General features: G+C 57.3%; 4 protein-coding genes and 1 non-coding gene across 5 annotated transcripts; 1 reads left to right on the top strand and 4 right to left on the bottom strand.

The window, feature by feature from the left end:
• Window positions 1-302: 302 nt before the first annotated feature.
• Window positions 303-2680, bottom strand: BJ171DRAFT_509800 (Tricarboxylate/iron carrier). Its single transcript, XM_053111440.1, has 8 exons — window positions 2602-2680; window positions 2317-2386; window positions 2017-2135; window positions 1772-1890; window positions 1526-1631; window positions 1164-1344; window positions 772-974; window positions 303-629 (listed from the first exon to the last, which is right to left on the bottom strand). The coding sequence occupies exons 1-8, from the start codon at window positions 2612-2614 to the stop codon at window positions 469-471; spliced, it is 972 nt and encodes a 323-aa protein (XP_052965585.1). The 5' UTR covers window positions 2615-2680; the 3' UTR covers window positions 303-468.
• A 296-nt stretch (window positions 2681-2976) lies between these two features.
• On the bottom strand, window positions 2977-4761 carry BJ171DRAFT_509798 (tetrapyrrole methylase). Its single transcript, XM_053111439.1, has one exon. It carries the CDS (start codon window positions 4527-4529, stop codon window positions 3105-3107), a length of 1425 nt encoding a protein of 474 aa, XP_052965584.1. The 5' UTR covers window positions 4530-4761; the 3' UTR covers window positions 2977-3104.
• A 239-nt stretch (window positions 4762-5000) lies between these two features.
• On the bottom strand, window positions 5001-5073 carry BJ171DRAFT_t146. The gene has a single exon. It is a non-coding gene; the product is annotated as a tRNA-Ala (tRNA).
• Window positions 5074-7239: 2166 nt separating this feature from the next.
• On the top strand, window positions 7240-11672 carry BJ171DRAFT_144885 (uncharacterized protein). The gene is made up of 4 exons (XM_053105735.1): window positions 7240-7466; window positions 7563-7656; window positions 7865-7938; window positions 8070-11672. Exons 1-4 carry the CDS (start codon window positions 7409-7411, stop codon window positions 11285-11287), a joined length of 3444 nt encoding a protein of 1147 aa, XP_052965583.1. The 5' UTR covers window positions 7240-7408; the 3' UTR covers window positions 11288-11672.
• Window positions 11673-11901: 229 nt separating this feature from the next.
• BJ171DRAFT_509794 (uncharacterized protein) lies at window positions 11902-17864 on the bottom strand. Its single transcript, XM_053111438.1, has 20 exons — window positions 17636-17864; window positions 17162-17503; window positions 16865-16980; window positions 16557-16738; window positions 16149-16369; window positions 15841-15955; window positions 15633-15722; window positions 15362-15472; window positions 15213-15266; window positions 14946-15095; window positions 14762-14838; window positions 14480-14626; window positions 14162-14295; window positions 13927-14060; window positions 13572-13751; window positions 13193-13327; window positions 12941-13146; window positions 12724-12779; window positions 12342-12564; window positions 11902-12228 (listed from the first exon to the last, which is right to left on the bottom strand). Exons 1-20 carry the CDS (start codon window positions 17791-17793, stop codon window positions 12138-12140), a joined length of 2922 nt encoding a protein of 973 aa, XP_052965582.1. The 5' UTR covers window positions 17794-17864; the 3' UTR covers window positions 11902-12137.
• Between the last annotated feature and the right edge of the window lie 512 nt (window positions 17865-18376).

Here is an 18376-nt window from a genome sequence, read left to right as displayed (position 1 = left end):
CTGTGAGGATGTCGAGTGCTGTGGGGATATCGAGTGCTGTCAGCGACGATTGGGTTTCGGGGGGGGGGGCACAACCACGGACGCCTCGGGTCGATATCCTGTGGAGACCATCGACTGACAGCGATGTTGCGATGGGGGAGTCTGGCGCAAGCGCATTCGATCGTCCAAGTAACTGGAGTGAGCCGAGCCACTCGTCTCATCGGACACCCAGCCAGATTGTGACGGGCGATGGATGGGATGTCCATTCGGGATCCTGAACACAGCGGTAACTCTGGCTCAGAACAACAAAGTCTCTCGTTTCGTTTCGAGGTCCGAACCAACTGTATTGGGCTCAACGACAAATCTCAAATTCTGCCATCGCACGATTCGTGGCAAGCCTTCGAGATATATATCGACCCTAAGTGCCCAAGTGCCCAAGTGCCCAAGTGCCCCAGTGCCCCAGTGCCCCAGTGTCACAGGCTTTGGAATCTACAACCCTCGGTTGAAATAGACTGTCTTGATCGGGTTGCCGTTGGCATCGCGCAGGTCGTGGAACTTGGGCTCCAGCTGGCTCACGGGCATCGACGCCGTCTGGGGGAACAGCGCAATGGCACAGGGCAGGGCCGCCATCAGAGAGCCGGTGATGGTCACTTTTGAGCATGGCAATGTCCGGCCAAGGCAAAGGTAGAAACGGAGGAGAGGGTCAGCGCAAGTTAGGTGGAAGATGGTGTGTAGACTGCGCGAATGGTCGAAACGCATGCGAGGCGGGACAACTGGATGGAAATGACTCACGGAGGTTGACTGGCATGACGAGTCGTGGGTTGGCCCTCAACCATCGAGTCCGCTCGAGCTGCGACATGATCATGCCGGGAATGAACACCACCGGGAAGGAGGTGGCAACGCGCGAGACAGCGACCTGGGTGATGGCTTTGGCGCCCGCAGCAGTTGACTTGCCGAGGTTGTTGCCGTGCTCGTCTTGGATATCGATGCCATCACTGCCACGAGATATGCCCAAAGAGATGTGGAGAGATGATCGGGTTAGCACTCGAAGGTGCTGGCTAGATGGGCTCTCGCACCAGACACCGTTGCCGCGGTGGAGCTATCAGCAGATCAGGATATCGTGGATAACGAATGTCAAGGACAGCGAAAGTGCGGTGTCGGAGAAGCCAAAGACCGGCACATACACCAACTCCTTCTGTCTCATGAGGAAAACGTTGAGGGTACCGGCAGCAGCCACGGCTGTGAAGGGCACGGCCCGCTGAAGCACCGTCTTCATGAGCGGAGTGACATGCTTGACCCGCTTGACCCATTCGTTCATGCCCACGGCGATGGTGCAGGACGAGGCCACTGCCATGCAGTAGGCCGCTGTGGCGTGGGGTCCCCATATCGATGATAGCATTGTCAGTGACAGGAACGCTAGGGCCATGGCGAGTGAAGCCCACAGCCACGACCTCGACCTGGAATAACGGCTGCCACGGCTGCCCACCCGGGGGAAAGACTGGGCATTCGACAGATGCCATGACATGACGGGTGGTTCAGAACTCACTGGCGGTCTCGGTCACGTTCATCTCGGTCGACTTGTTGGCGTTGAAGTAGTTGAAGGCGACGTTGACGGACTGGTTGACCCATTGCCAGAAGATGATGGAGGCAATCTGGACAAGGAGCAGCGTGCAATCAGCATACCTGAGCAAAGGAAACAGGACAGAGACAGTGCAGCGCAGCGCTGCATCGAGCGAGTCGAGCAGACTGATGTCGAGTGAAACGAAATGGCGAATCCATGGGGCATGCTCACCGAAGGGTTTGGCAAAAGCATGCCAGCGACGATCAGCACGTTCGTGGGGACAAAAGCCGCCATGCGGAATGGCAGCACGACCTTCTCCCCGGTGTCGGGGTGGATGGTACTGTCGACCACTGGATATCGTTTGGGAAGTGGGACGAAAGGGTCAGCGGCTTCGGCACTGTCGAGTGTTCAATTGTTGGCAGATGCTATGGTGGCCGCAATGCTCGCCAGAGATGGCTGTGTCTACCACGACTTACGTCTCTTGGCTCTCCAGAGCTTCTCCTCCTCTTCGTCAGAAAGCTGGAGGATTCCGGCCTTGTAGTCACGGAGGATCTGCTTGGCCCGCTCGAGCTCGGCATCGGTGGTGAACAGGGTTCTGGTTGTCGTCGCCAGGGTGGACAGATGATTCTCAGCATCAGCCCGGACGCACCCTTGCGTTGAATGGATCGGGATGCGGGACAATCGGCAGAGAGCAGCAAAAGGCGCGGGAGGACAGGAGCAACGGCCCGCGACAGATCAACTTGATAGCAAGCGGCACGGTTGCAGCGCACACATACGTCGGGCTTGTGATTTCCGAAAAGTGGCGGAGACGGCCCCAGTACGTCGACTGATCGTAGCGCGGCTTGGCTGACGATTTGAATTCCGAGGATGTGGGCGGCGGGAGATGCCGAGGAGGTGGGAGGGCGAGAAGACGATGAGCGGCCGATTGATCAGGGTGTGGTCGTTGGCGGTGTGGGATTGCGAAGCGAGCCACAGATTATGCGACTTTGCCGAGACAAGATATCCGCGCCATGGGCAGACGAGCGGATATGCAGGGGACCCGGGCTTTGCGAGCGACTTACAGAGATCGATCATGGTTGACAGGTGGACAGGTGGACAGGTGGACAGGTGGGCAGGTGGACAGGTGGACAGGTGGACGGGATGCAGATGGGCTGAGGGCGATCAGGTTGTGGGTTGCTCTCTGGCCGTACCAGCCGGATCGAGTGGATCGAGTGGATCGATCCAGATAGCAACATCGCTCCCGGTATGGTGCCAAGTCCACCAGGAACATCGAACATGGCGCACCTGAAGCAGCGGCAGGCAGATTCGAATGGCTCGTTGCTCTTGGACAGGGACACCGACCGCACACCCGCTGTGGGCCATCGAATATCATATCAACCCCGAGCCATATGCCCCATCGCACACACCATGTCGTGGCACCACTTGCATCGCCATCTGTCTCAGTCTCAGTTGACCAGTGGACAGTCTCTATTGTACAAGCAGCAGGACCCGGTCTCCAAAATTGGTTGTTTGGCGCTCGTGGCCAAGAGCAGTGCATGACGCTTGAGCATCGGAACATAGCAAATCATTCGTGCACGACAGCGGCGCTGTTTTCAGAGCCTCTCAGGGAGTACACCACCCGTCCCACAACCAGGGTGGCATGAGTCTTGATGGCGTGGTCGGCGACAACTTGAGGCATCGACTCCAGTGTCCCCACAAACACTCGCTGATCTTCATAGGTAGCCCGCTCGATGATGGCGGCAGGCAAATTGCGGGGATATCCCTTGGCATCGAGTTCCTTGACGAGGCGGGTGATACATGCCATGGCCATCAGGAAGACACAGGTCCGGCCCTCCGTAAAGGGCGGGTAGTCGGGTGCGCTTCCGTCCTCGCGCCGGCCCGTCGCCACCAGAAGCTGGTCCGCTGTCCCGCGGTGGGTAACCGGGATCATGGCAGCGAGAGGGGCGCAAAGGGCCGAGGTCAGGCCGGGCACAACTTGGGTCTCGAAGCCATGCTCGCGGAAGAACAGAACTTCTTCGCCGCCTCGTCCAAACAAGAACGGATCGCCTCCCTTGAGGCGCACGACCCGCTTGCCCTCCTGCAGAGCCTTGAGGCCCCAGAGATAGATCTCGTCCTGCGCCTCACGAGCACGGCCATGAACCTTGCGGGCAAAGATCAGCTCGCAGGTGATGAGACGCAGGGTTTCCTTTGAGACGAGCCGGTCCGAGATCACCAGATCGGCAGTCTTGAGGGCATCGACGGCAGCTTGGGTCAGATGCTCCACTCCGCCAGGGCCGGCGCCGACGAGCACAAGCGTGCCCCGGACTGGCTGCACATGGTCCGAAACTCGAACATGCGGGCCGGACTGCTGTTGGAGTGGGAAAGCTGCGGGGGGGTGTGGGTCCGTGGAGGGTATCGAGGCCAAGGGCGGCTCGGACGGGGTCCTTTCGGGCAGGGAGCCGGGGACAGAGGCAACGGAGCAAGGCGACGATGCACCGGCGCATCGATGCTGGCAGCGATGGAGGGCTTCAAGCGATTCGATCACAAAGTCGCTGAGCTCGGACCGGCCGACAAAGTAGATTGGAACTCGAAACAGAAGCGCTTGGGCAGCAATCGGGGCCGAGCCGAGCTCCAGGTCGGCAACGACAACCATGGCCTTGCCGCTCCAATCCAACGGAGACCAATCCCGCTCCAGCAGACCGAGCTCGCCTTGGCGCCAGCGGGTCTGCAGCTCGAGCGTCGGCAGCTTTTCAGCACCAGAGACGACGGTGACAATCATGCCGGCCTGGAGCAGCAGGTTTGCTGCTTGCGTGGCGATGTGGTCCGATCCCAGAACCAGAACAGACTTCATCAGCGACTTGACTTGGATCGAGAGATGTGATTGTTGGGTGGTGTCGATGGGCGGAAAGAGAGGCGCAGGCGTAGGCGTAGGCGTAGGGATATCGCTGTAAAGTGCAATGTTGCTGGGCTCCATCTTGACGGCAGCGCTATCGCTCGATTCTTGAAACATGGCAGTTGAGTGGGGTGTTGTTGGGCGGCTGCAAAACAAGTTTGCGGCAGAGATTTCGCTGTGGACCTTGATGACAGCTTGGGCCGGTGCCGAAGAAACCAGGTTGAACAGCGAGAGGATGCCAATCAGATAACAGAGGGCGACGATTGAGGCCGATGGTTGATTGCCAGCGGGGGGGGGCAGATGGCCAGAGCGCTGCCAAGATATATAGCGTTCAGCCAAACAAAAAAAAGATGGATCGTGGGGTTATCGGATCTGGGTTTGGGCCAAGCGCAGCCATTTGTCAGGGGCGGCTCGAACCAGGACGGACGGCTTTGTTGCAGACGGGATGGCGCAATCGGCTGGGGGCGCGCAGCCACCAATCACAGCCGCGGGCGATGGCGCGGTGGGGCTTTGTCGGGGGCTTTGTCCGGGAGCAGGCGCACCAGGACGGCGGATCGGCCCAAGGATGCAAAAAGTGAGAAAAGTGAATGGAGAATCGGGGTATCGATCCCCGTGCCTCTCGCATGCTAAGCGAGCGCTCTACCATCTGAGCTAATTCCCCTTGTGTAACCAAACTCGTTATTGAGGGATTCCGCGGACGCACTATTTGAGCCCGTACGTATCGATGCTTCAACCGCGCAGTTATCAACATCCAAATCAACATCCATATCAACCACCATCCAAATTCTAACATCCATATCAACCTCCAAATCAACCTCCAAATCAACCTCCAAATCAACCTCCAAATCAACCACCATCCAACATCCAACATCCAATCCATCCACCGTCTCGCTTCCGCCCCCGACAAGCCAGCGCCCTGTCCCACCGCCTCGACCAATCACCGCCCGCCATCGCCATCGCCGTCGCCCCCCCTGCCCTCTTTTCGTTCTCTTGCCCCGGCATCAACCATCCTTTCGGCCCTGTCGTGCCTCTGCCATCCTGCAGTCCCACCAGCAGCCTTCATCAGCAGTCCCCACCCTCCATTATATCGCACGGCCCTTCCATCGACGACCAGCCGCACAACCAAAGTCGCTGCCACCCGATGAGCACCTCCGTCCAATTCGACGACCCGCCTGTCGGCAGCAGCCCGTCGTCTCTCTCCAGCGCCGTCTCGTCGCTGAATGCCTTTGTCGGGGCTGCAGTCGGGTCGGCCTGGCTGCTCTGGGTGCCCGAGCACATCAGGCTGCCCCTCGAGGCGTGGGCATGCAGGAGCCCGCTCCTTCTTGGCCTCTCTCGACTTGCAGACTCCCTGGATATACCTGCTCGCTACCGCGACTTGATTCTCGTCGCTGTTGCCGTGCTCCTCCTGTCTCCCCGCTTGCTGCTCTGGGCTGTCCCCCTGGGCCTTGTCTTTGTGCTGGGTTACATCTGCAGAACTCCTGTTCCGCATCGGGACGAGGTCTATCTGCAGGACCGCATCACCAGTCGCTGGATGAACTACTCCGAGAACCGCAGGGTCGTCTTGCCCGACGGCCAGGTTCTCTATCTGGGTTCGCTGTGGCCTCCGCAGGTATGGTGATCCTCCGATTCTTTGCGCCGCTCCGTTTTTCGCTCTCTGCTGGATATGGGTCCGTCTCTTTTCTTTCCCCGCTTGATCCATCTTTTGAACCACCCGAGGCCGCTCTGTACACCTTCCCATGGCCACACCCGCATCACCCCCGACTCCGAGCTTCCATTCCCTGTTCTTCCTCCCCCAAACTTTTTTCTTTGCGCCGCAGTCCCCGTCTGGCCATGCCCCCCTGGCTGCACCGCCCGTCCTCGTCGGTGTGCCGATTTTGTCAACAGAGCCTTGTCTGTGTTGCTGGATTTGCTCATGTTTCCGGCTTGGTTCACCCTTGTTCTCCAGCAACTCGATCGCATCAATAGCGGCACGCTCTCCATTCCTTCCGAAATCAACGCCCCGCTGCAGCGCCTCGTCGACAATATCATCAGGGACTACATCAACTCGTGGTACTCGACCCTGAACCGCTCGCAGAGCCCCGACTTTCCCAATGCTGTCAAGAGTGCCATCATCTCCTCCTGTGCCACACTGGGCCTTCTCGTCTTCAAGAGCGACTACTCAGCCATCGTTGCGGCCATCTTCCGAACCATCACTGACCACATGGTACAGCTCGCCTACCATTGCCTGCGTATTCTCAGCCGCCCCTGTGCTGCCTGCATTATATTCAGTTCGACTCCCGTGTGCCATCCGGCTGCTTGACTATTGTGATCCTTGACACTCACAGCTTCTGCTTTCGTCCACGCCCGCTGATCCGACTCTGGTCTGGAACGGCAGCGCGAGTATAAAAAGTTTGAGGCCTCCAACCTCTCTCTCGACCAGTACATCAAAAAGTCTCCAAGATCGCCGTTTGCCCGCCATGTGTCCCAGCAAGAGCGAATCGCAGAGCTGCGCGAGCTCGTCCTGATCGTCCTCAACAAAATCCTCCCATCGCACGACCGTGCGAGCCCGTCGACGGTGCCTCTTGTCCAGGAAATCGTGGCCACCTCCATTCTCGAGCCCATCATCCAGACGATTTGCGAGCCGGACTTTATCAACCTCCAGATCGTCAGCCACTATCAAAAGTCGAGCGAGGCCTCGTCAGGTGCAAGCTCAGACAACCCCGACCCGCTCCAGGGACCCGCAGATGCGAAACGTGGCCAGCGAGCTGGTTCCAGTGGTGTACCGAAACCAGGGGAGGTTTATGTCAAAGGCAAGTCAGCGGCATTCTCACAGGATCCGAGGCTAGCATGCACACGTTTCTCTCTCGTGGGCAACGGCTCGATCCTGTCTGTGTTTCCCTGGCATGTGGTCAATTCCAGACCCTGACTTCTATCGCTGACATCAACTCTCATGTCTTGATCGCATCATTTGGCCCAATGTGTGTCCCGCATCTCTAAATTCCCGATCGACTGTGGGCATGCCTTCGCTCTCGTCAGTCTTGGAGGCTCGAAAGCTACCCAATCCCACCTCGAGCGGTACAGTAGTTTGATGGATCAAGCATGCCACCTGACTCACTCTGCGCACCCCTCCCTCGACGAGTTCTCATTGGTATCCTTGTCGCTGTCCTCCAGTTCTTTATTGTGTGGTAACCGTCGGCAAAGAAGGCGACAAGACAACCAAGGTCAATGCCGAGTCTAATCCACTCTGGCTGGAAGAGTTCAGCTTGTAAGTCAACCGTATTCCCCGCGTTCCCAACTCTGCAAAAGTCTGCTCCCCGTGAGGATCTCCGTCCTGTTCATGGTGTATGCTGGCCGGTGAGCCTCTATTCTTGGCTGGACCGAGGCTGTCCGTTATTGTTACTTTTGTGGGATCCGATCGCTGGCTTGCTCCTCTGACTCCCGCCGTGACCGTGATCCCGCCTGCATCGTCTCAGCCCGTGGACTACAAGAAGTGCCCAGAGCGTCCCTGGAATCTTGGTGGATATCTACCGCAGCCGACTGCTTCGAGGTTCGTTGATGCCCAGCACTGAAATGCGCTGCGACGGCGCACCACATTCTGCTACCCACGGTTTGTTTCTGAGCGAGACGACCATCGCTGCCTGGCGCCACAAATAACCCCCTCCTAACATCGCCATCCAGATGAGTTGATCGGGAGCGTGTTTATCCCGATCCATGCTGTCACCAACAGGTATCTGAAGCAGTGGATACCACTAGAGTCGTCCGACCAGCGCGGAGCCCTTGGTGAGGCTGAAATCTTGATCGAGGCCATATACGTTAACCCCATCGAGATCGACGACGATGACGATCCTCGCCCGGCGCTACAGAGCAGCCTCCAGAGCCGACACGAACCCCGCAATGTGCCCGATGTAAAGCCCAAATTCAACCCTCGCAACCTCGTCTTGTCCGATGTTCTCGATCGAAACGAGGCCATGATGGAGTTTATCCAGTTCATGGAGAGCTGCCAAGTAGGCGCCTACGCCCAGTATTTCATCATGGTCAACTCGTTTCAACAACTCGCCAACGCGGCCGAAACCTCTCCTGCGATCTTCAGATCCGATGCCATCGACGTCTACGACATGTTCTTCTCCAAGGACGCAAAGTACCCCATCTCCATCCCCGGCGATTCCGAAATCGCTGCCAGGGTACTGGATCGGATCGTCTCCGATCCCTCGCCTAATGTGTTTGAGGAGATCACAGAGGTTCTGAAGGCGCACGTTCAGCAGCAGTACTGGCAAGCCTTCAAAGAGAGCGAGTTTTTTGAAGAGTACCTGGCCACCACCGGGAGCAGCCCGACGGCTGCCTCGATGCCCGCGCCGCCACGCAACGATGGCACACCGACTCCGCCGCCTCGATCGCTGTTGGAGGAGTCGATCATCCAAGAACCGGCTATTCGCCCCATCGATCCTTTCGAAGTCGTCGAGCCTGCCAGAGGCACACCCCCTGTCGACATCGCCGGTCGCGGCGATGCCCTTGATCGTCTGAATGCCACCGAGCCGACGCATATCATCGAGCCTGCGGCCGTGGCCGTGCCAGAGACCGTCCCGTCCCGACCGTCATCAAATGCTTCCCCAGCTCTTCCGCCTCGCCAAACAAACCTCCCCGCTGCCAACACCCTCGCTCCCGACGTGTCTACTGCACCGCCCCCCAAGCCCCCTCGTCGACGAGCTGAGACCTCCCCACCGCCAGCGGCGCCATCTTCGGAACCAGCGCTACCCCCGCCCAAACCACCTCGCCCTGTTCGATCGGCAACGATCCAAAAGGCACCTGAGGTCACGAGCTCTACCAAGCCGCTGACCGATAATCTCGACTTCTTGTCGAGCGAAATCCCCGGCAATCTCTTCACAGCCCCTGCTGCTGCGGTGCAAGAAGGCGACGGATCCATCCTTGCTCCAGATCCAGATCCAGTCCCAGCTCCAGCAGCGGTGCCAGTGCTGGACGGATCAAGCAATGTGGGCACTGCCCAACCAAATCTGCTTGGCGACGACGAGCCTCTATCTGCTGCAGTTCAGCCGACTCCAGCACATCCTGCGAGCCGCGACATCGACATCGACACCAACGCCGACATTGGCACAAATCCGTCGTCAGCAGCACCAGTGCAGTCCCATACCATGGACGCTGTGGCCCCACGCGCCTCTCCCCGCACCTTTGATTCAGAGTACCGGCGTAACCTTCGGAGCGCGATCGCCGCGGGCCAAGATGAAGCACTTGCCATCTCGATCGCCCTTGAGTCGAGCAGCGGCTATGAGGCGATCCAGTACAAGCGTAGCAAGGCTGAAATCGAGAGCCGCATCGAGATTCTCGGGCGCTTTCTGGCCGAGGAGGAGCGGTATCTTCAGGCTGCAGCCGAGAGCGGATGGGCATTACCAGAAGATCCCGTCAGTCTCGTCGGCGTCCGCGTGACGATCCAGGACATCACCGGCGATGGAAGCGACGATGCTCCGGTCGACGGACGCGACGGCGTGCTCTCCAATTTTGCCGGTACCCTCGGCGCCGTCTCAAACAAGGGTCTGCTGTTCCTTGTCCAGGTGAATCGCGTTGGAAGCCAGCAGCGCTGGAGTCTGTACCGCAGCTACGCCGACTGGGTCCTACTGAGCGACGTGCTCAAGCCGCAGTTTGCGTTTATCCGAAGCAACCCCGTGCCCAACCGACCGCGAATCTCGCACGCAAAGTCCCGCGAGACTCTGGCGGTCGAACTGGAAAAGTGGACCAACATGCTGCTCATGGATCGCGACCTGAGCAAAACAGCCCAGCTGCGGGCCTTCCTTCTGGAACAAACACTCGAGGCTCTCTCAGGTGGTCAGCGCCCCTCGATTCCGTCAGAGGCGGGCGGAAATGGCCCCGACAGCCTCCAACAGTCGTTCGTGCGGGCCCTCAAGAAGGGTGGATCGATGCTACAGAAGCTCGGGTTCGAAACCGACAGCGAGGACGACTGGGATTCGAGCGATCCCAGACTCATCGAGAAGGACTCTAGTCTGTACATGCATCCGAATCACTCGGGCTCGGCAGCATCGATCACGGGCCAGTCGCTCTCCCACGACCGCGCCGCAACGGCTCCCGTTATCGGCCGCCAGCCGTCGCTGAGGTCCCTGGCACCTGAGCAGGACTCGGTGCTGGATCCGCCCAAGATGGCCCGTGCGAGCTCGCGGGGCAAGATGGCCCCGTACGTCAATCCCTCTGTTGCCGGTGCCAAGACCATTCTCCGAGCGACATCGCCCTCAGTTATCCCTGACCGCAAGCTGTCCTATGTTGTCCGCTTCTCTCCCGAGGACACCAAGGTTGTCCTCGAGTCGGCCGTGCAAACCATCGAGGAAGTCCTGAACCTCAACGACCCCAACCAGTGGATCCTGCAAAAGGGCCTCCACGCCGCCAAGGCGCTGCTGCGCCGGACCTATGGAACCACCATCTCCAACTACGTCGAAAACTACCTCACGGACCTGAGCCAACCCGCCGAAGTCGCCTCGTATATCGAACTGGCGATCCGGGCCGGCTGGCCGAACGAGGCTGCCGCACAAGGCAACGGCACGGCCGCCGGTCTAAGGAACGCTCGCTCGCAGCAGGACCTCGCTGGATCATCCTTTGTGGCGCCCCCGTCGAGTCTCTCGTCCGAGCCGCCCCGGCCGCGAACGGAGCTGGAGATGGAGGACACCAAGCTCTCTGCCAAGACGGTGCTGTTGAAGGACTTTGTTTCTCAGCTCGAGGCCGTGTCGCGGGTCTTTGGCAAAAGCAACGTCACCAGCGGCTGTGCCCGGGTCTTCAACATGCTGCAAGTCAAGGAGCTCAACGCCATCTTGACTGTGTCCATTCTCAGAGCGGTCATCGACGAAGTATTTAGCGACGTGCCCCGTAGCTCTTCGTGATTAGGATCAGCGTGGTGTCGTTATGATGGCTTTGACAGCGGATGCTCCACACACCCTCCCCTCCGAGATGCATCTAGGACGATATGGCATATCTGACGAACGGAGCCATACCACTCGCGCCCAACTTGCGCCGCCCAAGTCTCATCCTGCGCTCAAGTCGCTCGCTCCTCACCCCGTCCCCGAGCCTTCACCCCACCGCCCATCGCCCACCCCTCCACTTGCGCCCTCATCTTGTTTGATGCTATTTATCTCGATATTGCTGCTTGCTTCTCTATCTCAGTTTTCTTCTTCTTTTGGCCTCCGCCTCCGGTGTATTACAGCTGCGATCCGTGAAATAGAAAGGAAAGGAAAGGACAGGAGAAACTATGACCCATGAAGTGCACTATATTATGAAAACCGGGACACCACACCCGCTTCCATGAACAACCAGTATGAGCTTGCGTCTAGCCAAGCCATATGAAGGGCGATGTGGGCGGCGACGGTGGTGCTTGAGCTGCTCAAAGTACCGAGCAAACCGCTACCTCCTGGGACTGGATGCATAGCCCTTGCCTTGACGCCATGACGCATTGCCAGCGGTGCATGGTGCTCCTGTACACACTGAATATGGAGGCAGCTTTTCTCCGGCTATGAACGATAGTGTAGCATCGTAACGCAGAATGGTCATGGCCAGTGCGCGATGGTATCGGGTGACATAATATCAAGTCGATGGTCAACAATTCGGGGTGTCCCATTTTTTATTGGAACGCCTGCAATATGCTGCTCTGAGGATCGAGAGGAGGGCTAAACTCAAGGTCAATATAGCGCGCTCGTTTGCCGGTTCATCTCAGGAAGGCAGTACAGCGGATCCATGTCATGCTGCTGTGTCCTTGTTCAGACGCTTTCGCAGCTCATCCTCGAACTCGCCGTCACGGACGCCGAGCTTGTGGGCCTGCTTGATCATACTATCATCGCGAAGCGGATATTCACGTCAGCTTAGGGCCGCGACCGATAGCGGGATAGCCATCTCCCCCTCCGTCCTCCAAGGTCTCGCTCTCTCAAGCAAAAGCCATCGTACCGCTCGATACGCTCCTGATCTAGTTTGGCCAGCTCCTCGCGCTTCTTGATCATGTCTTCGCGTCGCTTGAGCCACTCGTTCTCGATCTCCGAAAACTTTTCATCCAGCTCGGCTTGATCCAGCTCAAACTCGAGTGCGCGGCGGTTGAATCCAACGGTCTTGGAGATATTGGCCATGTGGCGAGTGATCGACGAGTTTTGGTGGTCGACAAATGACGACCGCGCTGTCGAGTGCGATGCGGGACGGGCCAGTGCTCTTGGAGGTTAGCCAAAAAATAGAAAAAAAAAAGGAGACGATCGTAGGTCGCGCCATCGACTACAACGCTCCGATGCCAGATCAAATCACCACTGCGAGAGAGTGCATCTGTGTCTCTGAAACGAACCTTGGATTATGCGCTGGACGGCACGCGATCGTTGCTCCTTCTCGAGCGCGTCGAGTCTGTCCATGTGAGACGACCAGATTTCAACCGGAGCGAGTCAGTCGTCCGAGGCAAAGAGAACTCCCTCGTGCAGACTTTCACGACTTGCGTCCGCCCCCCCCTTTCCTTCCATCCGAGCGAGCGAGTAGCATCTCCAAGGCTTGGCAGCGGGATACGTTACTTGGCTTTGCGGAGCTGGTGGTTTTCCTGCTCGTCCATCATGTTGGACCACCACTTCTCGAGCATTTCGTTCATCTTCCAGTCCGAGTTCTCCCACTCGCGCTTGTCTCGTCTCAGCTCCTCCACGAGCCGGCTAACTTCATCTGTCCGCATGCGCTTGCGCAGATAGGCCTCTTCCTCTTCCCGTATGCGCTCGCGCATGCGCGTCTGGTAGTTGATGATGAACTGAGGGTATCGGTTGAAGATGGGGTACTTGCCCTTTCAGCGTAGGCTCAAATGTGGCCAAGAAGCTGGTCGGGCATATCTGCGGGGGAGTGTTTGATGACTGGCTATAGGCCAGATCCAACACAGCAGTCAGGTTGACAGCGTTGCGTCGGGTAAAGAAGTGCTGTGGAGTGAGAAGCATCGCATCGATCCCACAAAGTTATGCAGCACAGTCAGTAACATAACTAGGGCCTGTTGAATAATCACTTCGAGATCCGCGCCTATTCCTTGCCCTGACATTGAATGGCTCGCCTCGGTGATCGCCGCTCGACCAGCCTCGGCGACTGTTTCCCGACCAGCCTCGGCGACTGCTGCACGACCGGCTACACCCATTTCATTGCTTTCATCGTTGCTGTGCATCATCTCACCTTATAATCAGACACCTTGGTGATGGCCATCAGCGATACCCGGAAGCTCCGAAGATACGCCACCAGGAAGTGATACATGAACGCAGGCTCGCTGGTGACAAAATGGTCCCACACCCGAAGCCACTCATCCTTTGAAAAGTTCTCGGAAAAGAACGTCTGGATCATAATCCAGGCGTATATCTGCAGAAAGAGCTGTGTCAGCATGACAGCAGCTGGCTCTAAGCGTATGCGGTTGCTAACAGGTACCAGCGGTCCTGGGGGCCAATCGGCGGCCGTCTGGGCGCCAAGCAAGCCGACAGCACGATCGAACATCCCTCATCGCTCCGGATGCCAACGCGCTGCATCGACTCCATACCTGGCTTGTGATGTTCCATTTCACAAAATGGCCAACGAGTTCGGGATCGTGGTAGGCCAATAAATCTTCGACAACGTCGAGGATCTCGATCGGGGGGTTGGGATAGTAGTCCCACCATTTTTGACACCAGTTGACTGCGGTTTGGGATCGATCGCATCAGTGATGAGCTGGAGGAGGGACTGCGAGGTTGCTCGCCGCTGGTACGACTAGCCAACATAAGCTGACCCGAACTTACTGACGAGGGTCACGAGAACTTCGAAGCATGTGAATATGTCATTCGAAAACAGTTTCACAAAGGGAAAGATCAACGCGGGCATGTACTCGAGGTTCTCGATGATGAGCGTCCAGTGCGCAAGAGCCGAAAGGACCCTGTGCGTCGACATGCAGTACGGACACTGTAAGTACCGAAACGCGCTTAGTGCTGGAAATGTACTTAGACAGGGCTGGAAGACACACAAAGTCCCTATGTACTTGCACCCTTCTGGTTCCATGATGGCATCGTGTAATCTTGTCGATTGGCCAACTAAGACTACAAGGCGAAAAGGTACCGTACTTTTCCATCGACTTGTTCAGCCGCTCGCTCTTGAGCGGAAACTTGCGTCGGAACTCTTTGACAACGGGATGAGGGCCCAGCTGCATCAGTGCCTGGTATGCTTCGTAGTTTTCTGGTAGCCGCAGTAGGAACCGCCAGATGAGAATCCTGCACACGACCAAATGCATATGGATGCCAGTCAATCCAACGGATTCAGTGTAGGCGCTTGATCAGCCATCGCACGCGACAGGTGGCCAGCGCATCGGCGATCCTTTCTGTTATCCCCTGTCCCGACAGGCGCACCTGTATTTGTCTGGATATACTCCGTAGTGATGTAGGAACTTGGCGAGCTTTGCCCGGTTCATGATGGAGCTGTCGTGCTGATCGGTGACCTGGCTCAGTTTTACGGTAGGCCCACACTCGTGCACAATGCAGCGGGATTTTCTGCGGTAAATTCGCAATGATAGGTAGAAGATCGGCGGCTCACCTTCGACTCGACGAGTTCATAAAACGTCTCCGGTTGATCGGCAACTTTGACAGTTGGCGTGTGCTTTTTTACTGGAGCTCGCTCGAGCGTATCCTCTATGGAGCCTCCTTCCGACTCGTCCAATTGATTCTGGTGCCCAGATTCTGAAATCTGGTGAGAGCAGGTCGTGTCAGAGGCATGCGACGCGGGGATCCAGGCGTTCAGCAAGCCATCTCTGTGCGGGCTCGTGCGAGTATCGCGGCAGCGAATGTGGATGGAGAGACTTGCCGATTGTCCCTCTTCTTCACCACGGTCAGATCCCTCCGCGGTCCGCAGCTTGATCTAGAAATGTGGACCATGAATCACAAAGGTATGGTCGATGATCAGAACAAGGTCGAGCGACTGTGCTTGCGGTGCAGAGTCCGAGTCTCACATACTTTGAAATGCGACCAAATCGAGTCGATTCTGAGCACCTGGACGACGAAGCGAGACTCTTCCATGATGGCTGTGATATATCGACCATCGCGAGAAATGCAAAAGGATTTGAACTACACGCACCCGGCGTGTCAATTGCAAATGTAGAGCATACTCGGTATCATCACTCACGGTCACCTCATGGCGATCGAGTCTGGAGAACGATGGCAACACTGGTGTCGCCCTCGTCGCCCCACCTGCAGCACACAAACAAACCGCAGACAGAGACTGTACCGAGTCCTTTCCATGGAGTTGACCAAGGAGTGCACCGCCAAGGACATCGACAAAGGCGATTTCGCCATGGTCAGTGAGCACAACGACAAGCTGTTGAAGGAAAGGAAGAATGGCTACGATGAGCTCCGCGATTGTGTGAGCCGCAAGAGTCCGAAGCAACAGAGCAGTGCACGACTAGCCGAGTCGGAGCCAAGCACGCTTCGCCCACCTTGGTGCCGGCGATAAATTCAATTTGATAAAACAGCTGGTCCTTGAAGGCGGGGATAACCAATTCGTGCAAGAGTCGTTTCTCGGATGCGCTCCACACATAGAGTGCTGATGGTCTGAAAGGAAGCATGCAAATGAAAGACATGCAAATGAAAGAGTGCCCGCGAGCACCGGTCGATGAACGAAGATGCACAGCGGCATATGGTTGTGACCGAAGGTGAGTACATACGCATGGATCCCACCCCCTGTCCATGATCGAGTCGAGTAACTTAAACGACTTGCCCCTGCTTTTCGACGCTACCGACTTACAGAGCAGCATAGACAATGAGCTCGCTGTCATGCGACTGTGCCATACACGATGTACGATCGACGAGCAGGAATTCTCGTTGCGAGAGCGCCGAGCTTGGCTGAAGATCCAGTTGATCCAAGGAGATCTTCCACGAGAGCGAGAAGCTCTCGAGGCTCCAAAGCAGAATGCTTCCGTCCGAGAAGCACGACACAATCGAGCTCCCGTTTGGCGAGAACGATGCCTGAAAGAGTATGCCGAGCCGAATCACCGTCAGTCGTGTATATCGCCACGATCGGTGCTGGAGCGACACCATTCCCGCACTCGACAATGCCGGGCACGACCATAGTTCATGGAAGGAAAGGCGGGGCAAATCTCGCAGCTTGATGTCACGCCAGCGTCAGTCGTCGGCCGTTGCTCAGGGATCTAACCTGCTGAACAATAAGTGAGTCGCCGCCAGCAAGCACCCGGATCCGGGTCCATGCCTCAGTATTCCACAGGAGAGATTCCGAGCGGCTGGAGGTCAGAGCCAACGCTTTGCTAGGATGGACACAGATGCTTCTGGGCTCCCAGGAGTGGTATGCGGGAAGACGAGCGATGAGATGCCCGGTATCTGGCCGTCGAAAGGAGGGTCAACCACTTGGATGAGAAAGGTGGCGGGCTCCATCGGCCGTGCCACAGCCGGAGTGGCTGCGAGCAAGCTGCCTTCCCAGCATCCGTGCAGTCCATGGGTCCGTACCAATGTTGTAGCACTGCAGGGAGTGATCAGAGAGACCGACGATAAGCTCACGCCGCCGGATGGTGTTGAACGAGATGCAAGTGCCCGAGACACCACAGCGGCCAACCAACATGAACCTGGCGGTTACATACGTTGGGTTGAAGCGATAGATCAAGAGTTGGATCAGTGGATACATCAACACATTGGCAGCGAACGGGGCATCTGGGTCTGGATATCGAGATCCTGCACAGCCGATCGACAGAAACAACTTGTCCGTCTCGCCAAAGTCACATCGACGATGCCCTCTTCTGAACCTACGTGTTCTGGTGGAGGTCAAATGCATAGATATGCCCTCGTTGATCAACGGCTCCGAGAATGTAGTTGAGCGTGGTCCAGGTTGTGTGAGGAGGCGGTTGCGACGCCGATGCCATCGATAGCGACGACGGGCGCGATTCAGTCTTGTCTCTCCGTCGGGTTGAGTGCGAGACATTCAGCGGTGCAGCGTTGGTTTGGATGACTGGCCCGGATATATCGTGGCTAAAGCAGATGCTAGTGAACGGAACGGGCCGATGGATATGGCTTCGGACCGAGCGTGCATCCGGCTTGGATCGGGTGGGCACACCGGAGCCGTAGGAAGCATTCATGATCTTGAGAAGCTTCCTAAGAACGATGGGGATGTGAGCGAATGGAGGGCTTTACCGATACAAGCGGCGCTGAGACCGCCGAGACAACCGGGCGATAAGGCCGCTTCAGTCGTGGTCAGATGTGGGGAGGGGCTGCACTGGCGCTTACTCGACTTTGCTGGACGGCAGACATGAGGACTGCAAGAGCGAATGCCAGTGGTGGCGATTCCATAGAAGCGAGCCGGTCTTGAGCGATCCGGTGAAAATGGGCTGGCGAGCCGAGGCCAGGTTAGATGGCGATGGGTCGGATACGGGCTGGGTCGGCATGTTGGAGCGGGACAGAGACGGGCGGCGGCTTGCGGGTCGAGCTTGCGAGACGAACAGGGCGACCAGGATCGATCAGCAAGACGATGGAAGCCCAGGGGCGAGGGGGCCTGGTTGGCATTGGCGCGCAAACAGAACAGCCATGCAATTCGGAGAGTTGCGGGACAGAATGCTTGCTGACAGACGAACATGCAACGGATTCGATTCAAAGAGAGTTATTGGCCAAGACGAGTATGGACCACATGGGTCGCTCCATTCCTGTGATGACGGAGATCAATGAGGTGATGCTATTGGGTACAACGTGTTGAAAGGCAATGGTACAAACCATTGCTCTTGGACAAATGTGCGGCGTCGTCGGATCATATTATTAGCTCGGCAAAGCCGAACAAGTGTCTCGGAGCATCCCCTCCTGGGTGTCCGGCCCATCGAGCTGACTTAAAACTACAATATCGATCACTTAATTGAATTGGGTGGCTCTGTGGTCGACATCTCATCAGTACAAGCGTCGATCGACCTCTTTCCGACAGCTTGATTAACAATATTCAATCCACACAATTCACTCCAGCCATTCGCGTGAAGTGTTCCG

The sequence above is a fragment of the Polychytrium aggregatum genome, assembly GCF_025602895.1.
Source record: "Polychytrium aggregatum strain JEL109 chromosome Unknown BJ171scaffold_24, whole genome shotgun sequence".
NCBI lineage: Eukaryota > Fungi > Chytridiomycota > Chytridiomycetes > Polychytriales > Polychytrium > Polychytrium aggregatum.
This window is presented reverse-complemented; position numbering and strand designations above follow the sequence as displayed.

Coding starts and splice junctions, on each gene's coding strand:
- BJ171DRAFT_509798 (XM_053111439.1), bottom strand. CDS start 4,529: ATGTTTCAAGAATCGAGCGATAGCGCTGCCGTCAAGATGGAGCCCAGC.
- BJ171DRAFT_509800 (XM_053111440.1), bottom strand. Junction 2,136..2,316: donor TCGGAAATCACAAGCCCGAC/GTATGTGTGCGC, acceptor GACGACAACCAG/AACCCTGTTCACCACCGATG. Junction 1,891..2,016: donor GCTCTGGAGAGCCAAGAGAC/GTAAGTCGTGGT, acceptor AACGATATCCAG/TGGTCGACAGTACCATCCAC.
- BJ171DRAFT_509794 (XM_053111438.1), bottom strand. CDS start 17,793: ATGCCGACCCAGCCCGTATCCGACCCATCGCCATCTAACCTGGCCTCG. Junction 16,981..17,161: donor TTTGACCTCCACCAGAACAC/GTAGGTTCAGAA, acceptor TGTAACCGCCAG/GTTCATGTTGGTTGGCCGCT. Junction 14,061..14,161: donor AGTTCTCGTGACCCTCGTCA/GTAAGTTCGGGT, acceptor CCCAAACCGCAG/TCAACTGGTGTCAAAAATGG.
- BJ171DRAFT_144885 (XM_053105735.1), top strand. CDS start 7,409: ATGCCTTCGCTCTCGTCAGTCTTGGAGGCTCGAAAGCTACCCAATCCC. Junction 7,657..7,864: donor TGGCTGGAAGAGTTCAGCTT/GTAAGTCAACCG, acceptor GCATCGTCTCAG/CCCGTGGACTACAAGAAGTG. Junction 7,939..8,069: donor CCGCAGCCGACTGCTTCGAG/GTTCGTTGATGC, acceptor ATCGCCATCCAG/ATGAGTTGATCGGGAGCGTG.